The 27,234-nt window shown below is 41.7% G+C and overlaps 1 protein-coding gene across 1 annotated transcript in view; it reads right to left on the reverse strand.

The window, feature by feature from the left end:
• The window catches only part of ANO4 (anoctamin 4), a 163,245-nt gene extending 151,481 nt beyond the window's left edge, over nt 1–11,764 (reverse strand). The window contains exon 1 of the mRNA XM_061582834.1: nt 11,622–11,764. Coding sequence (XP_061438818.1) covers nt 11,622–11,673 — 52 coding nt within the window. The 5' untranslated portion in view covers nt 11,674–11,764. The remainder of the gene's footprint in view (nt 1–11,621) is intronic.
• Nucleotides 11,765–27,234: the final 15,470 nt, after the last annotated feature.

The raw sequence follows: 27,234 nt of genomic DNA on the forward strand, positions 1-27,234 counted from the left end.
AGCTGCTATTTATAAAACATTAATCGCATTTGTGGCTACAATTTACATAAGAGAAAACATGCACACAAACTGCATTCACACAAATAATATAACGCCTCGTTTGGCCCTTAATGTCAACACAACCCTTAAAGGAAAAGCCAGAAGAGTTGGGCTTAAATCATTTTTTGTCTCGGTAGAATCAATGCAATTGACGACTCTATAAATCTGCCTTTTATTGTTACAGATCTATTAACTGTTCTATATTAAATGTTCTCAGAGACTCTCATGAGGGAATTCAAGCCATTATATGACTTCCATAATATTAAATATGTTTTTCTGTTTATTCAAATATTCTGTATGTTACTTCCAAAGCAATTACACAAGGAAGAAATGTACTAACTGCTGTTAGTATAAGATCTGTTGATTTCAATTTCCCATGTGAAAATATTGAATTTTACAATATTTGATCAGACATTTCCTTTGATTAAAATATATATTAACTATATAAACAACATATATGAGCAAATTCCTCAGCAATTCGTAGTAAATTCTCTAGCATAGCCCTTGCTAACCTGTGTCCTCCATATGTTGCTCTCCATGCTGGCTGAGGCTGATGGGAGTTGTAGTGCAAAACAACTGGAGGGAACCAGGTTGGAAAAGGCTACTCTAGCATAATATGGGGGGACAAGAAGGAATGTGTTTAACAACTTTGATCCAAGAGAAGAAATGTTCATAGAGTAGCAAGCAGAAGTGCAGCATATTCCTATGTGTGCTTACTCAGAAGTAAGTCCCACTGTGTTCAATGAGACTCACTTGTGTTTAGGATTCTAGCATAATTTAGCAGATGGCCATTTTCAAAGCCAAACTAAACTGTTCCTCTGAGTCTGACAGGACACTCATATTATGTGAATTGCCAATGATTGTTTTGGTCTCAAAGGATGGATGTTTGGAATTAGATTTTACATGAAGGAATCTGTTGGTCAGAGTTGGCAGCTAGATGTCCAAAGGGCCCTAAAATGGAAAGGGTGTTGCTTTAGGACAGCACTAGGCACAGTAATAACAATCTAATAATCCATTGACTCAAATAGGCAGCCCTAACCGTTGTGCCTCGTCATGGAAAAGGACATTAGATTGGATCCAGACTTGGGTGCAGTCTAGTAATCACTTACCTGGGAGTAGGTCCCATTGAACTCAATGGAGCTTACTTCTGAGTAGACATGTATTGAATTGCAGCCTAAGTTAGTTGTACTTAGCGCCAATTAAAATCAATGAGGCTTAAGTAATGATGAACTTGTCCCATTGGTTTCAGTGGGAACTAAGTGCAACTAACAAGCTTGGATCCAACCCACTGCTGGCTGCATAACCCTCAGTGATACCAGCAATTTAAGACAATCTATTCAAGTACTATTCTAAGTGACTTAGGACATGGACATGCGAGTGCCAGCCCTGCTCCCAACCTCTGCAAGTGTGCCAGTCTTCCCCATTCCACTCTTAACTTTCCCATGTTGAGTAAGGAGGTGTGAAAAGGGTATCACAACTGAACATTTTTAGAAGCTGCCTCACATCCAGGAACAATTGATGACACACGGTTCCTGATTGCAGGGAATCTTCTAGGTATGTTCAACCAAATGAGCTTGGAAACCCCCTTCAGACCTTCTGACTCAACATGGGAAGGTTGGGAGTAGGAGTGGATGGCAGCTCTTAAGATCTGAGCTGGCATATGAGCCCTGGCACCCACTCATGCCATGCATAATTCAACTCAAGAACAGATCCCGTGATGAGAACATACATGGATCTCTAGCATAACATTCTCCTATACTGCTACTGCTGCTTTGTTTGCAGAAGAAAAGCCTTGAGAAGATGAGTTCTGGGCAAAATTTATCTTCACTATTGGCTCATCTCTGGTTCACTCCTTCTCCCTGAATCTCTTAGTCCCAAGGACATATTGCTGGCAGTGAAACACCCCAGGGTTAACACAAGTGTTGGAAGTAACCTCATAAAGATGTGAATAGCTGGCAGTGGAATCCAGTCAGTCTCATAGGAGCTTCACCTGCTGAATCTGCTGTCTGCAGAAAGTTGCAAAGAAATCTGGCTTAACCCCAAGGACACTGGTTTAACTGGATTGTGCATTGCTCTTGAAACAGCCATCTAAATCACATAATGTTTCCTTTCACCATGGCAACGTCAAGCTCATTCCAATATGTAACGATACAGGAAACATAAAAATCACCATTTAAACTATGACAAGTTGCACCACTAAAACAAAACAAGCAAATAAGCAAAAAATGATGACATACATGAGGATGAAAGCAGGAAGCCAAAGCACATCTCTTCAACCAGTTAATATTGTAAAAGGCAAGTTTCAGCATGCCTGCTCAATGCATCTAGGAAATGCTGCAACGCTACAGGGTGCTCTAAAGAGGATACCTTCATGCAAAGATTTATAGTGTGTGAACTATAAAGTGTGTTTAGAAAAAACTGACAGAGGCAAAAGAACCCATTTTTAAAGTTTAATGCAACTATGACTATGGACCGCCTTCAAGTCGATTCCGACTTTTGTTGACCCTATGAATAGGGTTTTCATGGTAAGCGGTATTCAGAGGGGGTTTACCATTGCCTTCCTCTGAGGCTGAGAGGCAGTGACTGGCCCAAGGTCACCCAGTGAGCTTCATGGCTGTGTGGGGATTCAAACCCTGGTCTCCCAGGTCGTAGTCCAGCACCTTAACCACTACACCACACTGGCAAACCAACACATTATTGCTAAATTGCCTTTTTGGATGGTGCAAATTAGACAATTCCCCCCCATGAGTTTGGGGTTAATTACAAATAAATGCAGACAGACTTTAAACTAAGTCTAAGTAGTCTAGCCAGCAAAACTATAGAGTGAAGGGTGCAGTATGCACTTCATATATGAATTGGATGCTGCAGAACTATCTCTGGCCACATGTGGAATCACTTAAACACAGGGGAAACCAACATGGTGCATTCAGATATTGTTGGACTACAACCACCATCAGCGCCAGCCATCATTGCCAATGGTCAGGGATGGTGGGAGTTGTAGTCCAGCAATATCTAGAGAGCACTACATCACTTGCCTGTTTTAAAACTTTGAGCTCTGTTGTGAGTTTTCATAACAAGTCACACATGCTTCTGATTGCCCTGGACTCCCAAGATGCATGGTAATTAATTTTAAATCTTATAGTTAAGGACAGAGAGCATTTATGAATGGGAAGCCATTTTCACTGGTGTCCCCATGGTGAGTGGACTCTGTGCTCTTGCTCTCACCTGTCCGACACAAGATGTTTCCAAAGGTCACTCATTAAAAGGTCATGGGAGTGCCCTTTGAATTAAGTCATGTAGAAAAAGAAAAAAAGGTTTTACTAATATAAGTCTCAGCATTCTATATAGCTAATAAAAATGGTACCTGAAAGTTATTTACTTGAAACCTGGCAGATACGATTTACCTGATGACGTCTATGAATGTGCCAAATTTGAAACTGATCAAATAAAAATTGTCACACCTAAAGCAAGTTAAAAAGTGCTGAAAGTTGACACATTGACCAACTCTAATTTTAAAACATGCATATTATATGTTTCTTTCCAATTCTGGTGAAAACTGCCAATGTACTTCAATCAGAGGATGGCTTCATTGGTTTGGTGAAGTTCTGAGCAGGTGTTCAAAAGTTTTTAGGACTTTCCTGTCCCACTAAAGTCCATGGCATCATTTGATCACTTTTTAAAGTGAAAATTTTGCTAGGATTACACCGTTTGCAGAGGGAGCCAGTTAGTAGATGCAATGCCTTTAGTTATTGAATGTAACAGTAAGGTGCAGTGGTTAGATGAGTGATTGCCAATGCTTTTGGGTCCATGGGCACTTTTGGAAACATAGGAATCTGTTGTGGGCACCATACAACTACACCAACCCATACAATTACACCACACACACACCCCTCCACAGCCACACGTCTTCAACCACACAACTACACCCCCTCCACATAGCCATACAATCAACCACACAAGACAGCTAATGACAGGCTTCTGTGATGCTTTTCTGAGAATCATTCCATAAGCTGGAATACTGCAGGGCTATTGTGTCAGTACTGTGCCAGAGCTAATTCTTGTAAGGATCGTGAATGCCAACTAGTGGCATAGGAGACTGTAAATATGAGGATTTCTCTAGCAATACAGTGAGGCTCAAATGCTTCATATGGCAACACAGGACAAGGATAACATGGGACATCTTTGCTGGTGACCCATCTGGATTTAGGAGGAACATTGAGTGTTGTTCTACTGAGTCTAAAGTGGCTGTCTTGGGGAAGCTGAGAGACAGAGAGAGACACAGAGATCTATAAGAAGCCCAACTCTGATGTCGACTTTATAGCTATTGTGGAAAACCAGGACAGAGGAGGAGGACACCAATAGAGGGAGCAGGAAACATCCCTTAAAAGGGACTCACCTCTCTAGTGACGCACCTATATTTACTGCCATGAAATATTCCAAATATTTGCCATATTTGCTACAATTAAAAAAAAAAGTTTTAAAATGACAGAAATGCATGACCAGGATGGAAAGGTTTAAAAATAAACATGCTGTGTCATAATGAATCTATAATACCACTGTATATAGAATATTGTGTTCTATCATATATCTAAAAGAGTATTATAGCACTGGACATTGTTCAGAAAAGGCAACAAAATCAGCAAGAGGTGGCAACATCTTCCTTATGACGGAAGGCTAAAGCTTTTTAAAGTTTCAGGATGATGACTATGATTAAAAGGGGTATGATAATTAGTTTTATAAAATTATGAATAGCAGGGCAAGAGTGGATTGAGAATTTTTAACTCCCTCTCCAATGATACTAGAACTCAGATTACACAAGGAAATTAATTGGCAGCAGTGTCAGAATGGACAAAGGAAGTACTATTTCTCACAATGCATAAATAATTTATGGATAGAGCAATGACCACTAGCTTAGATGGCTTTATATTTATGAAGGATACTTCTATCAACAGCCACTAAGCATGATGGATAAAGGAAACCTATACTTCTGACTATCCGAAGCCAAGGCAAACAATGTGAGAGAACTGTTGCTTTCATTCCCCATTTGTACGTTTTGGAGACACATTTGGCTGAATACTGTTGGAAACACGTTGCTAAGTTACATAGACCCCTATTCTAGCAGGGCTCATTTTATGTTCAAAGAAAAGCTATCAAAACTCACTTTAGGTCTCCAAAGTAATGTGTAGACCAGGGATGATAGATTTCAGGTTTGCAGGATCTACTTTATGCGCTTTTTCCTAGAATATCGAGATCCACCAACTGGCACAGATCTCAACAGAGCTCACAGTCCTTCCACACATAAATCCACTCTTAGTTACCCCAGGCTTTCTACATTTCAACAATGTAATTTAGGGCAGGGGGAAAAGAGTATCACTTTGTTGCCCCAACTGGGAGTTGGAAACCTGACAGTCTACTGTAAATCGCCCACAGATCTACAAGTAAATCCAGATCTACCTTCTGCTCAACCATGACGTAGATAACAATTGGAAGTGTGAAAAATATAATCGTGTCAAGATAAACTTCTCCTGAACTGATTACAAAAAGGTGAGTTCATATTACCCATTTTCTTCCCATTGTGCGATGCAATCCTTAACTATTAAAAGGACAAGTACTAAGGCTTAAGTCTGACTGAAAGTTCCATGTTCTGAGCTGTAGGGCCTAAATAAATAAAAAAACAACAACTAATAGAAACAAAGAGGATCTTTGTTGTTTCCTGACCTGTGCCTCTTAAATAGAACAAAGTGATTTGCACTAAATGAGATGGAAATGGACTGCCTTCAAGTCAATCCCAATTTATGGCGACCCTGTGAATAGGGTTTTTGTGGTAAGTAGTATTCAGAGGTGGTTTTACCATTGCCTTCCTCTGAGGCTGAGAGGCAGTGACTGGCCCAAGGTCACCCAGTGAGCTTCATGGCTCTGTGGGGATTCGAACCACTGCACTCTTGCACTACATGGACCACATAATTACTAGGACATTTTTATTTAAATCTACATAAAAGCATCAAGGAAGCAAACATGGATGGATGGACTATGGATAATAAATTGGCTCATGTTTTCTGTACTCATAGTGAGAAACACTAGTCACAAGCATAGGCATATTTTCTTACTCATGAACAATTTCCATTGTAAAGACAAAAGGTGTTCATGAGGCTCTCAATTATTTTGTATTGTACAATTCAATGTCATTACAGGATATGCAGTAGAACAGTAAATAACTTTTTACTTAAATTGCTTAAGAAAAGCTATGATGATAACATCTTCCACATTTTGTATATTAATAAGTAGAATTTATATTGTTTTTGAGTGCTCAGAACAACGTCCTTATCTCTCAATAATTCTTACAATAACCCTATATAGTATTTCTTATTATCACCGAATTGCAGAGAGCAGCTCAAGCCCGAGAGACAGTGGATTGCTTAAGGCCTCATGCATACTACTGTGAAATTTGAACCAGGTACTTGTTAGTTTACACTGTACTCTACTACCTCTCCAGATACCAAATACTGTATAAGTGCTAGCTTGTTGCTGAGGGTTGGGCTAATGTCAGTAGCAGAATGGGCAAGAGAATGAGTGTCTGAAAACAAACCTTATAAAGTAATGCTTCATGCATTGCCAGATTATATCTGACGTGAATAATGATAAAGGGTGCTTCCAGACTGTTGCTATTTTGCGAGTGTGATTCAACAACATACCAGCAAATTCAGGTTGCACCATTAAAGCGGATTTGGAGTTCTTGTGCAACAACCCTCTTCCCCAAAAACAAATAGAGATGTTCTGCAGTAAGGAAAGTGACACTGCTACCACACCACATTGTCCACTACTGCGCATACACAAAAAGGAGACAGCCTAATACAAATAAGATATCTTGTCATTTTCATTAAGTGGAGCCAATCTGATATGTAAGTAAGTTGCACAAAATGGAGATACCAGATGTATTGCTGTCAATATACTTTTCCGATCAGTTCTGCATTTCTAAGAAAGGCAGAAAGTTTTGTTTCTTTAGCATTTGGAAGTTCCAGCTCACAAACATTTTTATAATAATAGAAGCAAAATGTTTAAAATGTATTTTTTTAAAGAAAATGAATAAGCAGGTACAAGCTAAAGATGGCAATATTATTTGTCAGGTCATCAATACCATGCCTTCAGATGCAAACAAAACACATGACCTGAATGATTCTGAGATAAACTTACAAGCTTCCTAAGTAGAGTAACAGGATGGGAAGATGACCATTTTTCAAGTCAATCTATGCCCTGTATGCTGATAAAACATTAAAATTTGTCATTTGGTTTAAATGTCGACCAAATATCATCTTTGTGTATATGTATTTTCTATAATGAGTAGCTGTAATGAGTCCAGTTCATCTGGACAACAAAATTACTATGTGCCAAATGCTATGTGTGTGTGTGTATTGCCTTCAAGTCGATTCTGACTTATGGCGACCCTATGAATCAGGTTTTCTTGAGGCTGAGAGGCAGTGACTGGCCCAAAGTCACCCAGTGAGCTTCATGGCTGTGTGGGGATTTGAACCCTGGTCTCCCAGGTCATAGTCCAACATAGAATGGTAGAGTTGGAAGGGGCCTATAAGGCCATTGAGTGTAACCCCCTGCTCAGTGCGGGAACCCAGTGTAAAGCATGCCTGACAGATGGCTGTCTAGTTGCCTCTTGAATGCCTCCAGTGTTGGACAGCCCACCACTTCCCTAGGTAATTGATTCCACTGTTGTACCACTCCAACAGTTAGAAAGTTATTCCTGATGTTCAGTCAAAATCTAGCTTCCTGCAACTTGAGCTCATTATTCTGTGTTCTGCACTCTAGGATAACCGAGAAGAGATCCTGGCCCTCCTCTGTGTGGCAACCTTTCAAGTACTTGAAGAGGCTATCATATCTCCCCTCAATCTTCTCTTCTCCAGGCTAAACATGCCCAGTTATTTCAGTCTCTCCTCATAGGGCTTTGTTTCCAGTCCCCTGATCATCCCTGTTGCCCTCCTCTGAACCTGTTTCTGTTTGTCTGCATCCTTCTTAAAATGTGGTGTTTATAAAATGTAGTTGTGCCCAACAGATTTCACACTAGGAAATGATGGGGAAATGGGCAATATTCTTACCTTATCTGGGATTGTATGTGTATACACATGACAAGATTTAATTCGGGCTATCCACATGAAGTTCCAAGCCTAAATTTGCTTCCCTTATAATTCTGGGCTTCCAGATTTCCTTCTTACTGATGCTTTGCATAAAATAAGATCACATCTATCCTGTAAATGAGAACTCTGTCTCCATCTTTCCTGATGGTGAATTCCACTTAACATTAATGAAGCATGACCTCATGAAAATTGAGGCCAACCAGCCTAGAGTGTCTTGTCAGTTTGCAAGGAGCAACTCAGAGCAACAATACAGACTCCATCCATAAACCATCTACTGCCTTCCTGAACATTTGATTGGAAATGAAGAACAACTGCCATTTTAGAATTTGTGACAGACAAGCATGTGAACCATCTGTTTTTAACAGCAGTGGCAGCAGCAACAAGAGGGAAAGAGTAGATGAAGGGCCTGTCCATACAACTGTATAATCTACAATGTAAGTGCTTTGTGTCCTCATTAATTCACAGTCGTCCATAGAATGTTACAAACTAGTACGGATTTTCACATTAACAAATCCACATTAGAAATAACCCTGAAAAACCGATAAGCTTTCCTAAACTGATAATCAATCACATGAACGTCCGTGGGTTCAGACGCAATGCTGCGGACTTTCCTGCAATAGGCGGTCCATGGGCATTCTTCCGTCATATGCCAAGCCCCATGTCCTTCCCCCACCCTCTGTCCACGCCTCATCCTTCTTGCTTACAGTTCATTCCTGCTTCTGGTAGTGAACTGGGGTACTTCCTCCTTCTGGCTTCTGTAACTGTATCACTGGTTTTTTTTTAAAAAAAGCTACTATTTTGCGATCAAACGTAAAATCAAATGTTTAATAATATTTCCACTTAAAAGCGATGTTGCGATGTTACACAAACAATTCATTGAAAACACTGAGTTTAAAGGAGGTTTTTAACGTAGCTTCCTTGGACTGATGGGGGGAAACGTGGGGGGAAGCAGCGAGCTCTAGTACTTTAATGTGGCATTGATCTTGCAGCCGATCCAGCAGCAGGCAACCTACTCAACAGCTGATGGGGATGGAAAGGTGAGCCAAACACACCAAAGAACCAAAAATTGGGGAATAAGAGAAAAGGCAGATCAGCTTCTCTCCCTTCAGGCAGCCAGATCTCCCTCTCCCTCTCTCTTCTCTCTCTCTCTGTGAGCGCAGGCACTGTACATTGTGTTCTTTTCTGCGTCACTCCCTTTGCTAACTTGAAATTGAATGAGAGAGGATCTCTTGTTTTCTCCCATTGTGGGCAGTGGAGGATCTAATACAATTTGGGAGGAGGAGACATGAAGAGGAGACTTGGTGGGGCACTGGGCAGAAGATAAGCCCTTTTAAAAGGGTAATAGCAGGAGGTAGTGGGAAACAATCGAACACAGAAAGAGATTTGCCTCAGTTCAGCAAATTCAATGGGATCAGGAGTAACCAGAAGCTCCCATCCTTAGTATGCACTGTTATATATAACAACCCAGAGGTTTTGTCCTTGCACTTGGGGGGGCATTAACGTTGCCCTTTTGCACATCCACAAAGCTGTGCATGCGTGAGAATTAAAAAGATATATTTCTGCGCTCTTCCAAAAAAGTACACAAAAAGCCAATGATCGTTATGGACCAATCACTGAAAATGGGTGGACTTAGGGGAGCAGCCAACTTTAAAGCAAAAAAAAAAAAGCCCACACGTATGGATCCTTGATAAATGGGTTTTCACAATAATCCGAACACAAACAGGACATGTGTGGAACTTGAGGCCACAAACCGAATATGGAAAATGCAGATTTTGTGATTAGGTATGGATGGGCCTGAAGTGATTCTGTTGGTAATTTTGATAAGCATAAACTGTGTGTCTATGTGTTTGTATGAAAGAATACTCATTTGTATTCAGAGAAAAGAGAGAAAAACTGATCTACTTAAAATGCAATTCTAAGTGGAATGTGTGTGCAGCTGCAGGGTGAAGTAACATACTATCTGCCATATTCAAAGCCTTGCCAGTTTCAGCCAGCTAAAATGGGAGATGGGAGGTTCCTTTTTTCCCTTTGTGTTCTTTTTTACCCCCATCCTGAAACCAATGGCAGGAAATTACCTACATCATCTCCAGGCTGATTCTGGGGCCTTTCACAGGAATGGAGGAGCTTTAGAACCAGGCAACCTCTGCCCTACCTCTGGAATGCCTTGTTTCAGGGCCTAACCCTTGCTGAGGGCCTAAGGGCCTCCACAGCATATGTGCCCCCCCAGCTGACACAGCTCTTCTCCGTTGGTGAGGAGGCATCTCCACCACATCTGAATATCCCTCAGTCAGTCAATCTGGGGATTAGGATTGTTCTAGCGGCCTGATACTAGTTTACTGAAAAGCAGCAGATAATCACATGAATCAAATAACTGGATGAATCTATCTTTACTGCATAGAAGAACTAAAAATACACTCAAGAGAAAATGACATTTGGAGGTTAGTCTGTGGAAAGGTATTTATTTGTTATGGTTACATTTAAATCCCATCTTTCTTCTAAGGAGCAAAGGTAGTACATGTGGTTTTCCCCCTCCCCATATCATCCTCTCAATAACCCTCTGAGGTAGGTTAGGCTGAGTTGGTAACTGGCTCAAAGTCACCCAGTGAGCTTCATGGATGAATGGAGATTTGAACCCTGGTCCCTCAGGTCCTAGTACAATGCTCTAACCACTACACCACACTGTCCTGTGTGCAGGGTGGCAAGTAATAAGAACTAAGGGACTGAGAAGGGGACAGAAGTGCAGGAGTGCCTATGCATACCTTACACATGCCAGCTGAATCAAAGTGGCTTGTTATACACCGGGCCATGAAAAAAAGGAGAAAGTTATCCTTGTTGCTCAATAGCTTATAGAATGGTCAGGTACACTCAATGATATTTAAAAACAAAAATAAGGTACCAGCATCCTAGTAAGCTGCTGCTTGCTGCCCTCCATTGTGAAAGTGTACAGATAGGCTCTTTTGAAATACTTCCACTACCAAACTGGCAGTGGCTTGTGCAAGAAGTCACAAAAAGAATATATTCTATTAGTAATTGTGATAAACATGAGCTTTTCCTGGTATGCACAAGGTAAATTATTTTGTTTGTACGGAAAGGACAGGAGGGAGGAATTAAGGTTGCAATGAACCCCTTGCTGGTAACACTGGCACAAGTGTTTATGAATTGTAAGTGCCACAATATGTTTGATGGTGATTTTCTGAGCAGAAATCTTAAAAGCTGTGAAATATCTCCACTTTTCTAAAATCACCAAACTTGCTCTAGATGATTGATAATCACTGCTGTTATGAACAAGCATACCGAGAAAGGCCAAAGTGAACATCAATCTATTGACAATGATCTATAGATTGATTTCCATGCAAGCTTGATGAGATGCTATGAATATATTTCATAGCATGTATCATTTGTTTAAAGCAGTCAGGAAAACATTGGAGCCAAATGTGTTACCTGGCTGATGAGTGATTGGTTTCCCATCAGATCCAGAAGATGAGGCCTCCATTTTTATTGACCTTCTGACTTGTGGGAATGAAGAATGCCTAACCACAGATGGACGCTGTGATAACCGATGGCTTGCTGCACTTCTCCTTTGGTAGATCTGCACACGCTTTTCAGCCCCATTAATAGATAAGCTTCTGCCTACCAGAAACGTAAAGGTAAGTTAGATGTAGGAGGCAAATTTTGATTAAGTATATTACAAACATCCACTGACTTTAAAGGGGGCGGAAATGAATCATTTGGAAGATGTCAATAAATGTGTAAACTGGATTCATAGAATAGTAGCGTTGGATGAGGCCTATAAGGCCATCGCTAACCCCTTGCTCAGTGCAGGAATCCAACTTTAAGTATACCCGACAGGTGGCTGTCCAGCTTAAATATGTAATATAAGCATGCAAATTTCCCATTCTTAAAACTGACTAATGCCACTGTATACTAAGAAGTGAACAGCTTATAGTAAGCAGTGACAGTTTACGTACAATCCCTTACTGAAGGCTCCTAGTTAATTCTGAGGAATGCAGAAGGAGAGACAGTGGCTATAGCAGGGATAACTAACATGGTGCCCTCCAGATGATGTTGGACCCCAACCCCCTTCATCCCCAGCTAATATGGCTAGTAGCCAATGATTCTGGGAACTGTAGTCTAAGCACATCCGTGGCTATACCTGGGCTAGAATGTTGAGTGTAAATGTCAGTAGTCTAGGTTCAAATCATAGCCCTGCTGATGCTATGCATTTAGACACCTTTTGAGATATCATAACTAAATTCTGCATGATGGCTCATGAGATCAAGGAGCAGGTTTTTGTCAGTCAAGATGGCAGACTTAAGCTTTTGAACCTGCATTGATCTGAACCACCAATTTGAAAACTGTACTGATTTTTTGTGGTTCTTAGAATTCCCAAGCAACACCAACTACAAGGCTACTAGTAAGTGATGGATAGTCTACAAATCTAGGTAATAAATAAAATTAATAACAGGCAAAGGGCACAGTATTTCATTACTTTTCCCCAGGATGGGTATACTTCATATATGAAGGCAAAGGAAGATACCGCTCCTGTACCTTCAATAGTTGTGAGGAAATGAGAATTTCAGCAGGTGCAGTTTTTCTCAACCCTTTATGACAAAGTTCACCAGTAGCTGCTGAGATTCCTGCTTGCACACAAACATGAAAGGCACTGTGTCCCCCTTCACAGTGCTCAAATCGGCAGAAAGGCTTTGATCCCCTTACCAGGCCTCCACCCCGATTTAAGAAGGTATATGGGGACCACAATCCAGCTAAAAATTGAGGGGAGACCAGGATGTACAATTCATTAAGGACCCCCTCTTAATTCAAGCATTGCTCCATTGCATCTGTTCATCTGAGTTGTGTTATTAGAGCATAACACACAGGTTTATTTTACACCTTGGGTCACAGACCAGTACATGATTTTTAAACCTCGTGCTTCAATAAAAACAGCACATTGCCACTTCTTGTTCATATTGGCCACATTCACACCATACATTTATTCCACTATTATTCTATTTTAAACAGTCATGGCTTCCCCCAATAATCCTGGGAAGTATAGTTTGTGAAGGGTTCTGAGATTTGTTAGGTGGCCTTTATTCCCCTCATAGAGCTACAAAGTAGTTTAACAATCAATCCCTCTTCCCAGGGAACTCTGGGAACTGCAAAGTCTGCAAGTGAAATTGGGAATGTCCAATTCAGTGGTGGGGAACCTTTGGCCCCTCCCCAGTGCTGCAGAACTTCAACTCCCATCATCCCTGACTATTAGTCATACTTGCTTGGACTGATGGGAGCTGTAGTTCAGCAATATCTGCAGGGCCAAAGGTTCCCCAGCCCTGGTCTAACTGAGCAGATCTAGGTTACATATTTGAGGAGGATTTACAATCATCCCTGAAGTGGGGGTGAAGGGGAATGAAACTGTCAATGTCAATAAAAGAATAGAACTTGTACTTTTCAGTAATCCTCCAGGTATTCCACAGTATTCCTTCAATGGAATATAAAACATTCAAGCAAACTGGCCTTTTAAAAATCTGAAGCTGAATTAGAGCTGAAACAATTTGCAAAGAAAATTTCTCAGGCAATTTCCTCCATCTTACAATAGTTGCAAACACTCTCATTTTTGTCCTCCTAATTTGCATTTACCAACATTTCTAGTTCTTAAATGTGAAACTTGACTGAAAGGCAGGGGAGGGCTAAGGGGGGGGGAGGACATGAGAAATGCACACAGACCTCTCATTCCATGGCTTGCCCTGGTTGCCGCCTGCATCCGTGAGCAGGCACTCAGGAGTAAGAGAATAAAACAGGGTACTTGAGTTTTGTGCAGATACTTCTATGTGCTGGCACTGTGCCCTTATGAGAAGGATCCTACCCACATTTGAATTAGGGTATTATTAACTTTTCACCTGTAGCCTTCTAGAAAAATTTTTTAGAATTCTGGCAGGTATACTGTCACAGTGCTCACAGAGGTACAATTCCCAGCACCACTTAACAAACTACAGCTCCCAAGATTCTTTGGGGGAAGTCATGTGCTTTCAATGTGCTTTGTATGGTGTGGATGGGACCAATCATGTTTGCAGACTCACCTTTGAATCTATTGGATTCTTGCTCTTGAGTGCTACAGGTATAGAAGCACCAAAGTATATGGTTACAAAGTAAAAGGTGCTGTTTCCACAGGACACTTAAATAGTTCTTTTCCCCCTTATGTTGCCAGTAAAAAACTATGCTCATATTGATGGAAACAATCCAAAAATGAAGTGGGAGTGAAGATTAGGAAGCCCTTTCTGTAAATTGAGGCAAGCATATCATCACACAAGGTACTCCCAGGCTTCAATTTATGAAATGCTCAATAAGTGACTTGGTTGGTTGGCCCAGAAAATTAATGGGGCAATGTGCAGGTGATTATTTTAATGGAGTAAAAAAGAAAAGCATCTAACACCAAACCCAAAATGACACTTTTCCTACTGCAACAGTCTCAGCAGCTCAAGAAATTGTTTGGAAAAATATGACACAACAAAATGTATTCATGCTATTAGATTGTGCTAGTTTAAAAGTTGAAGGGGAAAGAGACAAAGAAAGATGCTTTCATTTACAAAGAAACCAAACACATCTATGACCCTTCTGCTTCTAGAGAGCAGCACTCTCACCTACTTCTCAAATGCTTATTCCAATGCCCATTGAAATGAAGCACAAGGTCCCCCATTCTTATATAAGAAAAGAGGTTTCCATCTATGTGGTGCCCTGCCTACCCCACATGGGCCAAGGCTAGGCTTCTGAGGCTCTAAATGAATGTCATTTAATATGCAAATATTCACAAGAAGGAGAAACAAGATAATTGGGATCTGACTCAATGGGATCATTTTCTTTAGAAGTATTTGCATACTTGATTTGTTTCAAAGGATGGAAGAACTTGATCAAAAATAAATCATACAGTGCACACTAATCAACTTTAATCTACATCACAGACCAGCTGTCTGAACCCGATTACCCTTTGGTCTGAAGCTGATTACCCACATTTCTAAAGAGTTAGCCATGTTAGTCTGTTGCAGCTAAAAACAACGAGTCTTGTGGCACCTTACAGACTAACAAATCTCCACCATACTCAGCATGAAGAGTTATTTTTAAATAACATATTGAATTAAATATTAAACCAGAAGGATTCATTTGATTTGGAATTCTTGCCTTTCAGTGACAGCCACTTGTACCTGAGTGGGTTTTCCCAGTCAGTTCAGTGAAAGAGGCTGTTCTGGTTGCACATGCCTTTTAATGGAGTTATTCTTCCACTGGAGCAATTGGGGAAGACCTGGCAGGCTGGCAAACACTACAAATTGGAACTCCCATTGTCCCCAAGTAATAGCTGGATTGGGTCACCTTTCTCAATAGGATTCTGTCTGTTAAATGTAATGCAGTGCAATCTTATGCTTACTTAGCCACAGGTAAACCCATTCTGCTTAATATGGCTTAGTTCCTAGCTAGTAAGTGTGTTTAGGATTACAGCCCTAGTCATTTATAACTTTCTTAGACATGCACACATAATAGTTCTGAGATAACATTTAATTTGCCATATATTTAATATATGCTCTTAACTCAGGGCTGGGGAAACTCAGGCTCGAGGGCCAAATGTGGTCCTCCAGGCTCCTCTATCTAACCCCTGGAACTATCTCCAAACTATGGCCACTCTCCTCAGGTCATGCCTCTCACCAGTTTTGCTCTGCAACCTCGTCTACTGCTTTTGTTGGTCTGGAAAGTTTCTGTAAACTATTATAATGCTTCTTGTTTGCCTAGATGGAGGATGGGGAGATGGGTGTGTCTCTAGAGAGCTATGACCTCTGTGAAGCTGTGTCGCTCCTGTGCAAAGACAAGAATGTTGGTCTGCCCAGTTTTGTTTCTGGCTCCGCCCACCAGTGGCATGCAGTGCCCGGAAGCTTGCCCATGAGGGAATGCAGCCATTAAGTTGAAATGGGTTCCCCACCCATTAATCTGTCATCTGTGTAGATATAATTTATCACTTGATATACGTATCATAATGCCATCCAGATGAATTCTGCATAGGGTTCCTGGGATAGATGGCTTAACCACAGGGAAAACCAATAAAATGAGCAAGATCACTTTTACCTTCTGTATTTTCATTTAAAAGGGTTTTATTATGCTTAGGGATTTTAAGCACAGCTGTTTTTAAGACACTCTTAAAAACATTAATTAGGAAATTTCTGTTTCCCCTCATCTTAAAAATGTCACATACACTGATAGCAAACTCAAGTTTTCCAAGTGCTAATCCTTATGCAGTTAAAATGGCACCATCCATGCTCAAGAGAGAGGTGTCAACAGGAACCCATGGTTTGCAGAAATGCAAAAAATTATTGTATTTTTTTAAAAAATGGGAGGGGAAACCCCCCTAATGAGGTCTGGGTATGTTTAGTGGCCACAGAATACTGGCTGACTGTTGGAGAATAGCAGCCAGTGGTGCAATGCAGATGGGGCTGCATTGCTGGCCTGGCTTCCCAATCCTGTGCATTGTTGCTGGTTACAAAAAGGGGGAGGGGCAAACCAACAGGACACTCAGTGCTGGCACAGTGGTGGAGCCAATCTGCTACTGCCAGTCACTATTGCTGTCTAAGGGGAGAGGACTGATATGAGTATCCTAGAAGATGGTATGGCTGGCTGGCTAAACCTTTCAACAAGAGCACTCCAGACTGCAACATTTCATTGCAGGACCCACTTGTATACTGCTCAGAGTGATGAATCATTAGAACATGCAAGCAGTGATCCAAATTTGTGGAAACAACAGAACACATCAGGTTTAAAGCAGCATGCTCCTTGAATTTTATTGATCACCATGGAGAAGGATGGAAAGATCTGTCAGTTTCAGTTCTCTGTTACTTATTTTTCCAATCTGAAATTAAATTCTCCACATTTCAGCAGCAATTTGTGGTTTTTTAAAAAAAATCCTCATGAAAATTCTCCAGCATTTTAGCACAAAGTTTTCCTTATAAACACATTTTTGTAGGCTGTTTTGACTAATATACACATTTTTGCAAGCAATTTCTTGTCATGTAATGCATTTTTAATGTTATTTTCACTAATATATTCATTTTTATGCATACTTTCCCCTTACATATGCATTTTTGTAAACATTGTTTAGTTGGCAAGTTGCATTGCAAAATTCGATTGAGAATCCTGAAGGATGGCTGTGCTTCGGTTCTCATATTGTTTCAGAAAGTATGAATTTGAGAGATTTGGCTTGAAATGACAACTGAATCAAATTTCTCACCCATCCCTACCATGGAGAAAAGTAACACAAGTCATCGTACTGCTGATGCCCCAAGAGGACATCATTTATCAGCAGCTGCGGTAGCAAAATCTGGGGTTTCATTTCTAGGCCACTGCCCATTGTTTGATGAAGAGACCTAACCAGACCGCCATTACTGCTGCTGCGGTAGAGCATCAGCTGTCAGCAAATCACAAATTTCCAGCAGCCAAGGAAGAAGTCAAAACCAACTTTCATTTTCCTATCTGATCTTGTATTAAACTTGTCTACGTATTGCTGGTAGCCTTTGGAATGGGTGAGAGATAGGGAAGTCTACAAATATGAATAAATACATATGTAAATTTGGACTTCATTTCCAATAACAAAGTACAATGTTAAAGTGCACTTGGCTTCCCCATGATTTGGCAGCGACATTTGTGAGGCTGCATAAAAGACCCTACACGTATCAATTGAGGTATATCCAACATCAACAAGCTACTCCCACGCACATGCATGGTATTGATTTAGATGCTTTCCCAGGAGGGTATATGGCAGAAGGCCAGGAAGTCAAATATGGCTTGCAGAATGCTAAACAGGGCCATTTGCAGGAACATTTGCTTGTCCTTGAGGTAGGTGAGAATAGTCAGGAACAGGGGAGCACCTAATCTGGGGAAACAGCATCCATCACTCCCCTGTGGGGTATGACTTATACTTGCAAAACATTGCTGTGGAGATTAGGAAAGTATTAGGTATGCTAGCAGGGGATTGGAAGGAAGTCAAGCAGAGGTGACTACTCCCAATGTAATGTACTGCCTTCAAGTCGATTCTGACTTATGGCGACCCTATGAATAGGGTTTTCATGAGGCTGAGAGGCAGTGACTGGCCCAAGGTCACCCAGTGAGCTTCATGGCTATGTGGGGATTTGAACCCTGGTCTCCCAGGTCGTAGTCCAACACGTTAACCACTACACCACACTGGCTCTCAGTGATGGGTAAAATGATTCGTGGAGTGGAGATCATGTCTCATCAGGGGAAAGGAGGAACCCCTGATGATGACTGACATGGGCAGGGGGGCTTTTCATAATGGGGGTCAGGTCACAGTCACTTGGTTTGGCACAGTCTCACGAAGGTTGGGCAAAGGAGGCGGGGCTGGCTTTAAGCTATACCATGTGACTCTGCCCTGCCCTTTCCTCTAGTCAAGGTGCTCAAGCATGAATGAGAACACCTGGTGAGCAATTGAGGCATAGAAATCCAGGCCAATCCACCAGGTGGAGCAACGAGCTAGACAGTGGTAACATCTCCACCCCCATCAATTTTATTGCCTCCATTTTGAATTGACCCTCCATTCTAACTTATTCTCTTAAAATGAAATAAAGTTGTGACCATTTTACTCCAGCACTGCTGCCATATGCGTACATAGCAGCTAGAACTACACATAGCCCTAGTCAGATGCCTGCAATAGTGTTGATTATTTGCACATGAGGAAGCTAAATTTAATCAAGTTCCTGTTCTGTCACCATGATAGTGCCATGGCAAGTATCTGACTGGTTGGTGGATCAGGATGGCAACCTCAATGTCTTTGTGTGCATTAAGTCCCTGGATCAGGATGTCTGTCTTATTAGGCAGCCATACAACAGCAGTCTAGGTATTCATGCCAACCTCCTCATTCGGGGGCGGGGGGTAGAGAGAGAGTGTATAGTTTCAGCGTATTATTATCTGAACATTTAAGGCTGTCAGCTCTGCTAACAATTTCATTGTGTCAATGGAGAGGGAAGCAATATTTAATTGCAAATCATTCTGAGGGACCATTCCACGTGTTTCTTCATCTGCCTTGACAGATTGAACAAACATTGAAGAAGTTTAAAATTAAACCAGAAAGCTATACATCACTCTAATAAATTGCACAGACCCATAGCTACAATTCAATTAATAGCTTTAAATAAATAGAGATTTATGGTTTCATTTTGGCCTGATTCATAATTATACAGCCACGAGAGTGGCTGTATATACTATGGTCAGCACGGATTTTTCACATTCCACAATGTTAAATTGAAAATACCCCCATGCCATTCTGATCTTTCCCATGAGCTCATTTCAGATAAAAACCTTACAAAATTTATAGTCCTGAACTCAGAAACGCTTGCTTAACAACCCTCTCAATTTTCATGGCAATACACAAAACAGTCAGAGAGAATCGAGAGTTCAAAGTGTAAAAAGAGAGAGAAAAAAACAAGACTGTTTTTGGACTTTTTTCTGTCAGAGTTCTCATAATCTGCTGAAATTCATTAAAAATCAGCCATGTTCACAGAGTACCTGTAATTCTGATACTGACCTTGCCCCATACTCTGACCTTCATCTTCTGCAGTTTAAAAGTTAAAAAAATGCCTGGCTGATTTTTAATTAATTTAAGGAATTTTGGCTTGAACTCAGTGATAGTGTCGGCATGCTCAGTAAGAACCAACTGTCAGTGTTCTAAAAGCCAGACTCCCAGCTGCTGGGCTTGCCTAATCAGGGGGCCACACCCATACCAGACTTTGATTTCACGTGAGACAGTCATGGCTTCCCCTAGAGAATCCTGGGAAGTGTAGTTTGTGAAGGGTGCTGAGAGGAGACTCCTATTTTCCTGACAGAGCTCCAGTGGCCAGAATGGTTGAACAGTCAGATGCTCTGATTGAAGCTCTGTGAGGGGAACAGGGCCTCTCCTAGCAACTCTCAGCACCCTTCACTAACTACACTCCCCAGGATACTTTGGGAGAAGCCATGACTAACTAAAGTGAAATAAGAGTCTAGTGTGGATGTAGCCAGGGACAGCTTTGGTTTAAATTTGGGTGGGAGGCTACATGTGCCCACTGTAGAATAAAAAGGTGGGGGAAACCCTGAAAAAGAATGATACTGTTCACACAGTTTTCCTTTTGGAAAGGAAAGGGGCTTCCCCTCTGCCCAGTGCCCACCAACCCAGTCTCCTCCCCTCCCCTCCCTGCCCTCCTCCTTCCCTCCCTGCCCCTCCCCCAGGTCAGTTTCCCTATCCAAAGCATGATTACACAGGAGTAAATCCCATTGAACTCAATAAGCAGCAAATGATCAAACCTGCCATCCCCTCCTCCTCCCTCCTATCCCCTCCCTCTTGCCCGTTCCTTCTCCCTTCCTTCACCCCTCCCCCTCCCCCATCCCCTTCCAATCCCCTCCTTCCCCCTCCTTCCCCATGGTCAGTTTTACCTATCCTAGGACTACTACCTGGGACACCAGAGTTCAAATCCCCACAAAGCCATGAAGATCACTGGGTGACCTTGGGCCAGTCACTGCCTCTCAGCCTCAGAGGAAGGCAATGGTAAACCACCTCTGAATACTGATTACCATGAAAACCCTATTCATAGGGTCGCCATAAGTCGGAATCGACTTGAAAGCAGTCCATTTCTATTTGGCCATTTTTGTTGTTCTGGCTGGCACATTAGTGCTGCCTCCAGCTTCAATGGGAAACTCAAAATAATGTTGTTTTAATTCTTATAGACCTACATTTATTTTAAGATTTTTTTGGGAGGTTACACTTTTCAAAGGGGGACATTGTTGGAACATTGTCCCATCCTGAATGATGATACCTCATTGTGCAGATGACCTTTTTCATCTGTCTCTGTAGTAGCCTGCTTGGGCCATGCTACATTACCCTTTCACAGTATAGAACTTTTAGAAAGAGTGTATACTTTAAGAAGGAATGACCAAGGTCACCCAGTGAGCTTCATGGCTATGTGGGGATTTGAACCCTGGTCTCCCAGGTCATAGTTCAACACTCTAACCACTATGCCACACTGATGACCACAATAAACACAAAGTGGAGGAAGGGTAGTAGTGGTGATAATGTAAGATTAGTTACAGGAATTCTGGTGGACGGTGTCTGATCAGACAGCATCTGCCCTTCATATGTGTCCTCTTTACTCATAGTCCAAGCCCTAGCTCTTTAAGCAACCTCAAAGAAGAGATTATCAGACTACTGTGGCTAGCCACGTTAAGAAAAAAAAAATGATTTCTTTTTTATAGGAAGCAGAGGAGAAATTCATGTTCTGTGAGGTTGGTTAATTGAAAGGAATTGATTTGGAGGTAATTTGGGAAGGAAACGAAATGGTTTGTCTTCTGTAAAATGGACATTGTGTTGTAGCAGCAAATTTGGGGATCAGTGTTTGGGGGCTAAGAGTCCACCTCTACCTTACTGCATCTTACTTGTTAGAACATAAGAAGAGACCCACTGGCCCATCTAGTCCAGCATCCTGTTCTCACAATGGCCAACCAGTTCCCATGGGAAGCCTGCAAGCAGGACCTGAGTGCAAGAGCACTCTCCCCTCTTGTGGTTTCTAGCAACTGGTTTTCAGAAGCATACCGCCTCTGACTATGGAGGCAGACCATAGCCATCATGGCTAATAGCCATTGATAGCCTTATCCTACATGAATTTGTCTAATCCTCTTTTAAAACTATCCAAGTTGGTGAACATCACTGCCTGTTGTGGGAGCCAATTACATAGTTCAACTATGCACTATGTGAAGAACTATTTTCTTTTGTCTATCCTGAATCCTCAAAAACAATCAGCTTCACTGAATGTCCATGAGTTCTAGTGTTATGAAAGAGGGAGAAAAACTTTTCTATATCCACCTTCTCCATGCCATGCATCATTTTATACACTTCTTTATACATCACTTTATACATGTCACCAGACTCATCTTTTGTCTAAACTAAAAAGCCCATGCTGCAACCTTTCCTCATAGGGGAATCACTTCATCCCCTTGATCATTGTGATTGCCCTTTCCTGAACTTTTTCCAACTCTACATATCATTTCTGAGGTGAGGTGACCAGGACTGTACACAGTATTCTGCACCATAGATTTGTACAATGACATGATATTGGCAGTTTTATTTTCAATAGCTTTCCTAATTATCCTTAGCATAGAATTTGCCTTTTTCACAGCTGCTGCACACTGGGTCATCTTCATCAAGCTATCGATTACGACCCCAAGGTCTCATTCCTGGTCAGTCACTGCCAGTTCAGACCCCATGAACATATATGTGAAATTAAGATGTTTTGCTCCAATATGCATAACTTTACACTTGTTTACATTGAATTCCATTTGTCATTTTACTGCCCATTTGCTCAGTTTGAAGAGGTCCTTTTGGATCTCTTTGCAATCCCTTTTTATTTTAACAACCCTGAGCAATTTAGTATCATCAGCAAACTGGGCCACCCCACTGCTCACTCCTAACTCTAGGGGCTCATCCAGACGACTGTAGAATGTGTGACATGCCCGCTATGTGTGTTCATTATTTTTCAGTGGTCCAAATGATGTCTCGCGCTGTTATGCATTTTCGCGGGTTAAATCCACTCCTTGCAATACCAGCAAAAATGTGATTTGCTGTTTAAAATCGGGAATCATCCGTTGTGCCTTCAGGAGTTAGGATGCAATACCGTGGACTTTACAGCTGATGGGCAGTTCTTGGGCGTTTCCCCTTGCCCCTTCTCCTCATTCCAGCCAATCACATATCTGCACTTTTGCACATATGCGAGAATAAGCGCGGGAAAATTGAACCAATCATCACAATGGTGGGGTGTTGCAGGGGGTCTGCAACTACTGCGCAGATGCATTTTATTTTTTGCCAGCCTGCAAACTAGGCTGCCACTCTGGGTGAGATCTGCAATGCACATCAAGTTAGAAAGGGGGGTGGTCGGTTTCAGCCTGCCTCTGGAAAGCTTTGTCAATTTCATTCTACTTACTGGGGGTTTTGCTTCAAATCAGAAAAGCATACATTAGTTTAAGAGTAATATCCCAAATACAAACAAGAAAAGGTTTGCTGGTCGGTTTCAAACCTGCTCTGGAAAGCTTTGTCAATTTCATTCTCAGTGGGAAGGAAAGGGAGAAGGAGGGGTGTGTGACAGTTTCTTGCTTTTTTGGAGAAATAAGTGCAATTGCCAGCGTGTGTATCTCCTTAAATATCAATAAAGGCAGAAAAGCATACATTCATTTAAGTGTAATATCGCAAATACAAACAAGAAAAGGTTTGCTGGTCGCTTTTAAGCCTGCTCCGGACAGCTTTGTCAATTTCATTCTCCTGGGAAGGAAAGGGAGAAAGGGGGGGTGACACGTTTCTTGTTTTTTTGGAGAAATAAGGGCAATTGCCAGCGTGTGTATCTCCTTAAATATCAATAAAGGCAGAAAAGCATACATTCATTTAAGTGTAATATCGCAAATACAAACAAGAAAAGGTTTGCTGGTCGGTTTTAAGCCTGCTCTGGAAAGCTTTGTCAATTTCATTCTCCCTGGGAAGGAAAGGGAGAAGGGGAGGGGTGACACGTTTCTTGTTTTTTTGGAGAAATAAGGGCAATTGCCAGCGTGTGTATCTCAAATATCAATAAAGGCAGAAAAGTATACATTCATTTAAGCATAATATCGCAAATACAAACAAGGCAGGCATGAAACTGACCAGCAGCCTTTCCTTCCGAGGCGAGAACTCCTTTACAGCCATATTGTGCTTTGTTGCAAAAGGGGAGAGGAACATACGTAATTTTTTTGCTGACCAATTGGTTGATAGGGGGAGGTTTTAGAGGTGGAGCTTGGAAAAAGCAAAAAGAATGTAGGGGTCTTACCGCTGCGGGTGCAGGTGCAAAAAAGCAGTTTTTTTTAATTGGGAAAGAGCGAACTAAAAGGCAAAGTGAGGACTATCAGATGACAAACCGAATATGGAAACCGTGGATTATCCCGCTCCGTTTGGATAAGCCCTAGATCATTTACAAACAAGTTAAAAAGCACAGGTCCCAATACCAGTCCTTGGAGAACTCCACTTTCTACATCCCTCCAGTGGGAGAACTCTTCATTTATTCCTGTCTCCGTTGTAGTCCAACACTCTGTTTTCAAGAATGCTAAATGCCTCTGGAAAGCTTTTGAGCAGCAAATGAGGGTAACAGCACCCTCCTACAGCTTATCTTAGCATCTGATATTCAGAGACAGTCAGAGAGAGATGTATGTGTGTGATTGCATTAGCTATGTCTGTGTGCATGAGTGCACAGAGGAGATAAACTACAAAAAAAGCCAAAGTATTTACCTTACAGCTGCATACTGCAGGTGGTAGTTGAATACATATGAACATTTGCAAGTCATTCAAAAAGATGCTCTTTTACATAGCCCAGTTGGACTGTTTGGGACACTTTCCAAAATGTCCCCAGAATGCAACAATGGAAGACTTAGGAGAGTATCTGTGTTGTTCTGCCAGACAAAATGTCCCCTGCCCCATGACTCCTAACAAACCCTAACCTGGATTTTTCAAACTGCTTACCATATACAATTCTCAGTGCCCAACTGCCCAAGACATATCAATTCCTTCCCTACTCAGCACTCCTGACAGAAACACCAGTTACATAGAGTCCTCTGAATAGAAGAAATGTTTTGCCCTGTAAAATGGTTATTTAACAGTACATTCAAAAGTGAAGTAATCAAAAGGATGCAGTGCAGAAAATGTTATAGAAGTACTGCCAGGATGTATTCCATATTCCTTAATAAGAGAAATATGCAGCTTAAATAACTAAGGCAGGGTGTGATGGATAACCAGGGAAGTATGAAGGTTATCAGCAGAACATTTGACACATTAATCCAGAATTCGACCTAAATTTCTCCAGTCACTGTTGGACTGAATCATATACTTCAAATTAATCTTTTTCATTAAGCATTTTAAATGCTATGGCCAGGACATTTCTGAATTTACACAGTTTTCACACCAACCCAATTTTATATTGAAGAAAATTGCACATAAAAAAGCAACAGATCTTCAGTATGGCCTACACTTTTGCATAATGAATAATACTGAACTATTTATTTATTTGATTTATATCCTGACCTTCCTCCCAGTAGGAGCCCAGGGCAGCAAACAAAACCACTAAACACACTCTAAAACATCATAAAAACAGAACTTTAAAATATATTACAACAAAACTTCCTTAAAAACATCTTTTAAAAAAAACTTTTAAAACTTATTAAAAAGCAATTCCAACACAGACACAGACTTAGATATGGTCTCAACTTAAAAGGCTTGTTGAAAGAGGCAAATTTCCAGTAGGTGCCAAAAAGATAACAGACATGGTGCCTGCCTAATATTTAAGGGGATGGAATTCCAAAGGGTAGGTACCTACTACACTAAAGGTCCACTTCCTATGTTGTGTGGAAAGGAACTCCTGATAAGGTGGTATCTGCAGGAAGCCCTCACCTGCACAGCCATCGACTGGGTATATAACGGGTAAGATAGTCTTTCAGGTATCCTGGTTCCAAGCTGTATAGGGCTTTGTACACCAAAACCAGAAACTTGAACTTAGCATGGTGGACAATAGATAGCCAGTACAATTATTTCAGGAGTGGGGTGACATGTTGGCGATATCCTGCCCCAATGAGCAGTCTTGCCATTGCATTTTGCACCAGCTGCAGCTTCCGGACCAACCTCAAGGGCAGCCCCACAGAGTGCATTGCAGTAATCCAGTGCAGAGGTTATCAGTGCATGGACAATAGTGGTCAGGCTATCCCGGTCCAGAAATGGCCGCAGCTGTCTTACCAGCCAAAGCTGGTAAAAGGCAGTCCTAGCCACTGAGGTCACCTGGGCCTCTAGCGACAAAGATGGATCCAGGAGCACCCCCAGATTATGGACCTGCTCTTTCAGAAGGAGTACAACCCCATCCAAAGCAGGCAACTAACCAATTATCTGAACTCAGGAACCACCAACCCACAGTGCCTCCATCTTGTTAGGATTCAGACTCAGTTTATTGGCCCTCATCTAGCCCACCACCGAATCCAGGCAGCAGTCCAGGGCTTGCACAGCCTCTCCCAATTCAGATGTTATAGAGAAACAGAGTTGGGTATCATCAGCGTACTGCTGATACCTCACCACAAATCTCCTGATGACCAATTTACTTGGTTCTTGGTTAAAGTAAAGGGGTGTTCATTTTAGAGGTGTGGAGGCTGATTTTATTAGTAAGTGTTACCAGTTAAGTCCAGCATAATTCCACCTTATTGTAAAGCAGTAGTATAGTGGAAAATTCAGAAGTGCAGGGTCCCTTCCTGTTACTCACAGTCATGCCACACCCCCTTTTGCTATGGGGTTGAGAATGAGATTCTTGTTAATGCCTTCTCCTGCAACAACAGATATCTGTAGGAGCCAATAACCATGAAAGGGAAGAGTAGTATCTGCTTAGAAGAGTCATCTCAGTGGCTGACTCGCCTCTTTTTACTCTGATTGGCTCCAATCAGCAGGAAAGGACATGTAAGCATGTTAGAAGACTCTTCTCAGTGGCTAACACACTCCCTGTTCATAAGATGCTGGAGATATAGGGACTCTGCTGGGACCTGGCTCCCCAATTTTCTACCAGTTTTCCTGGGACAGATGTTAAGCTACCCACCCTGTAACGTCACAGCCCCACTCCCTGCTCAGGAGTTCAATGAATGCAACAGCACTCCTGTCTGAACAGGGCTTTTGTCCCAATGCTGGGCAAGGGGGTGGCTTCCCAATCTAAATTCCTCTGGCTACTCCAACAAATCCTGTTTCTACCAAGATCCCACACTATCACTTTCCAGCACAGGAAGAGGAGTGAGGGAGGATGTGCACCACAGAACAGGTGCCATCTCTAAGTTGGCAGACATCTACTGGGGCAAGTCATCTGCTTCCACTGAAGCTGCTGGAGCTGTGATGCCTGCTTCTCCTCCCGCATATTCCAGAAGTCTTTTTTTTTTTTTTAAAAGGTCAGGTGCACACTAGGTAGGAGTTCTGCATAGTTGCTTAGGCAACATGCTGCTGCCTGCCCACACA

The sequence above is a fragment of the Rhineura floridana genome, chromosome 8 (genome assembly GCF_030035675.1).
Source record: "Rhineura floridana isolate rRhiFlo1 chromosome 8, rRhiFlo1.hap2, whole genome shotgun sequence".
Classification (NCBI taxonomy): domain Eukaryota; kingdom Metazoa; phylum Chordata; class Lepidosauria; order Squamata; family Rhineuridae; genus Rhineura; species Rhineura floridana.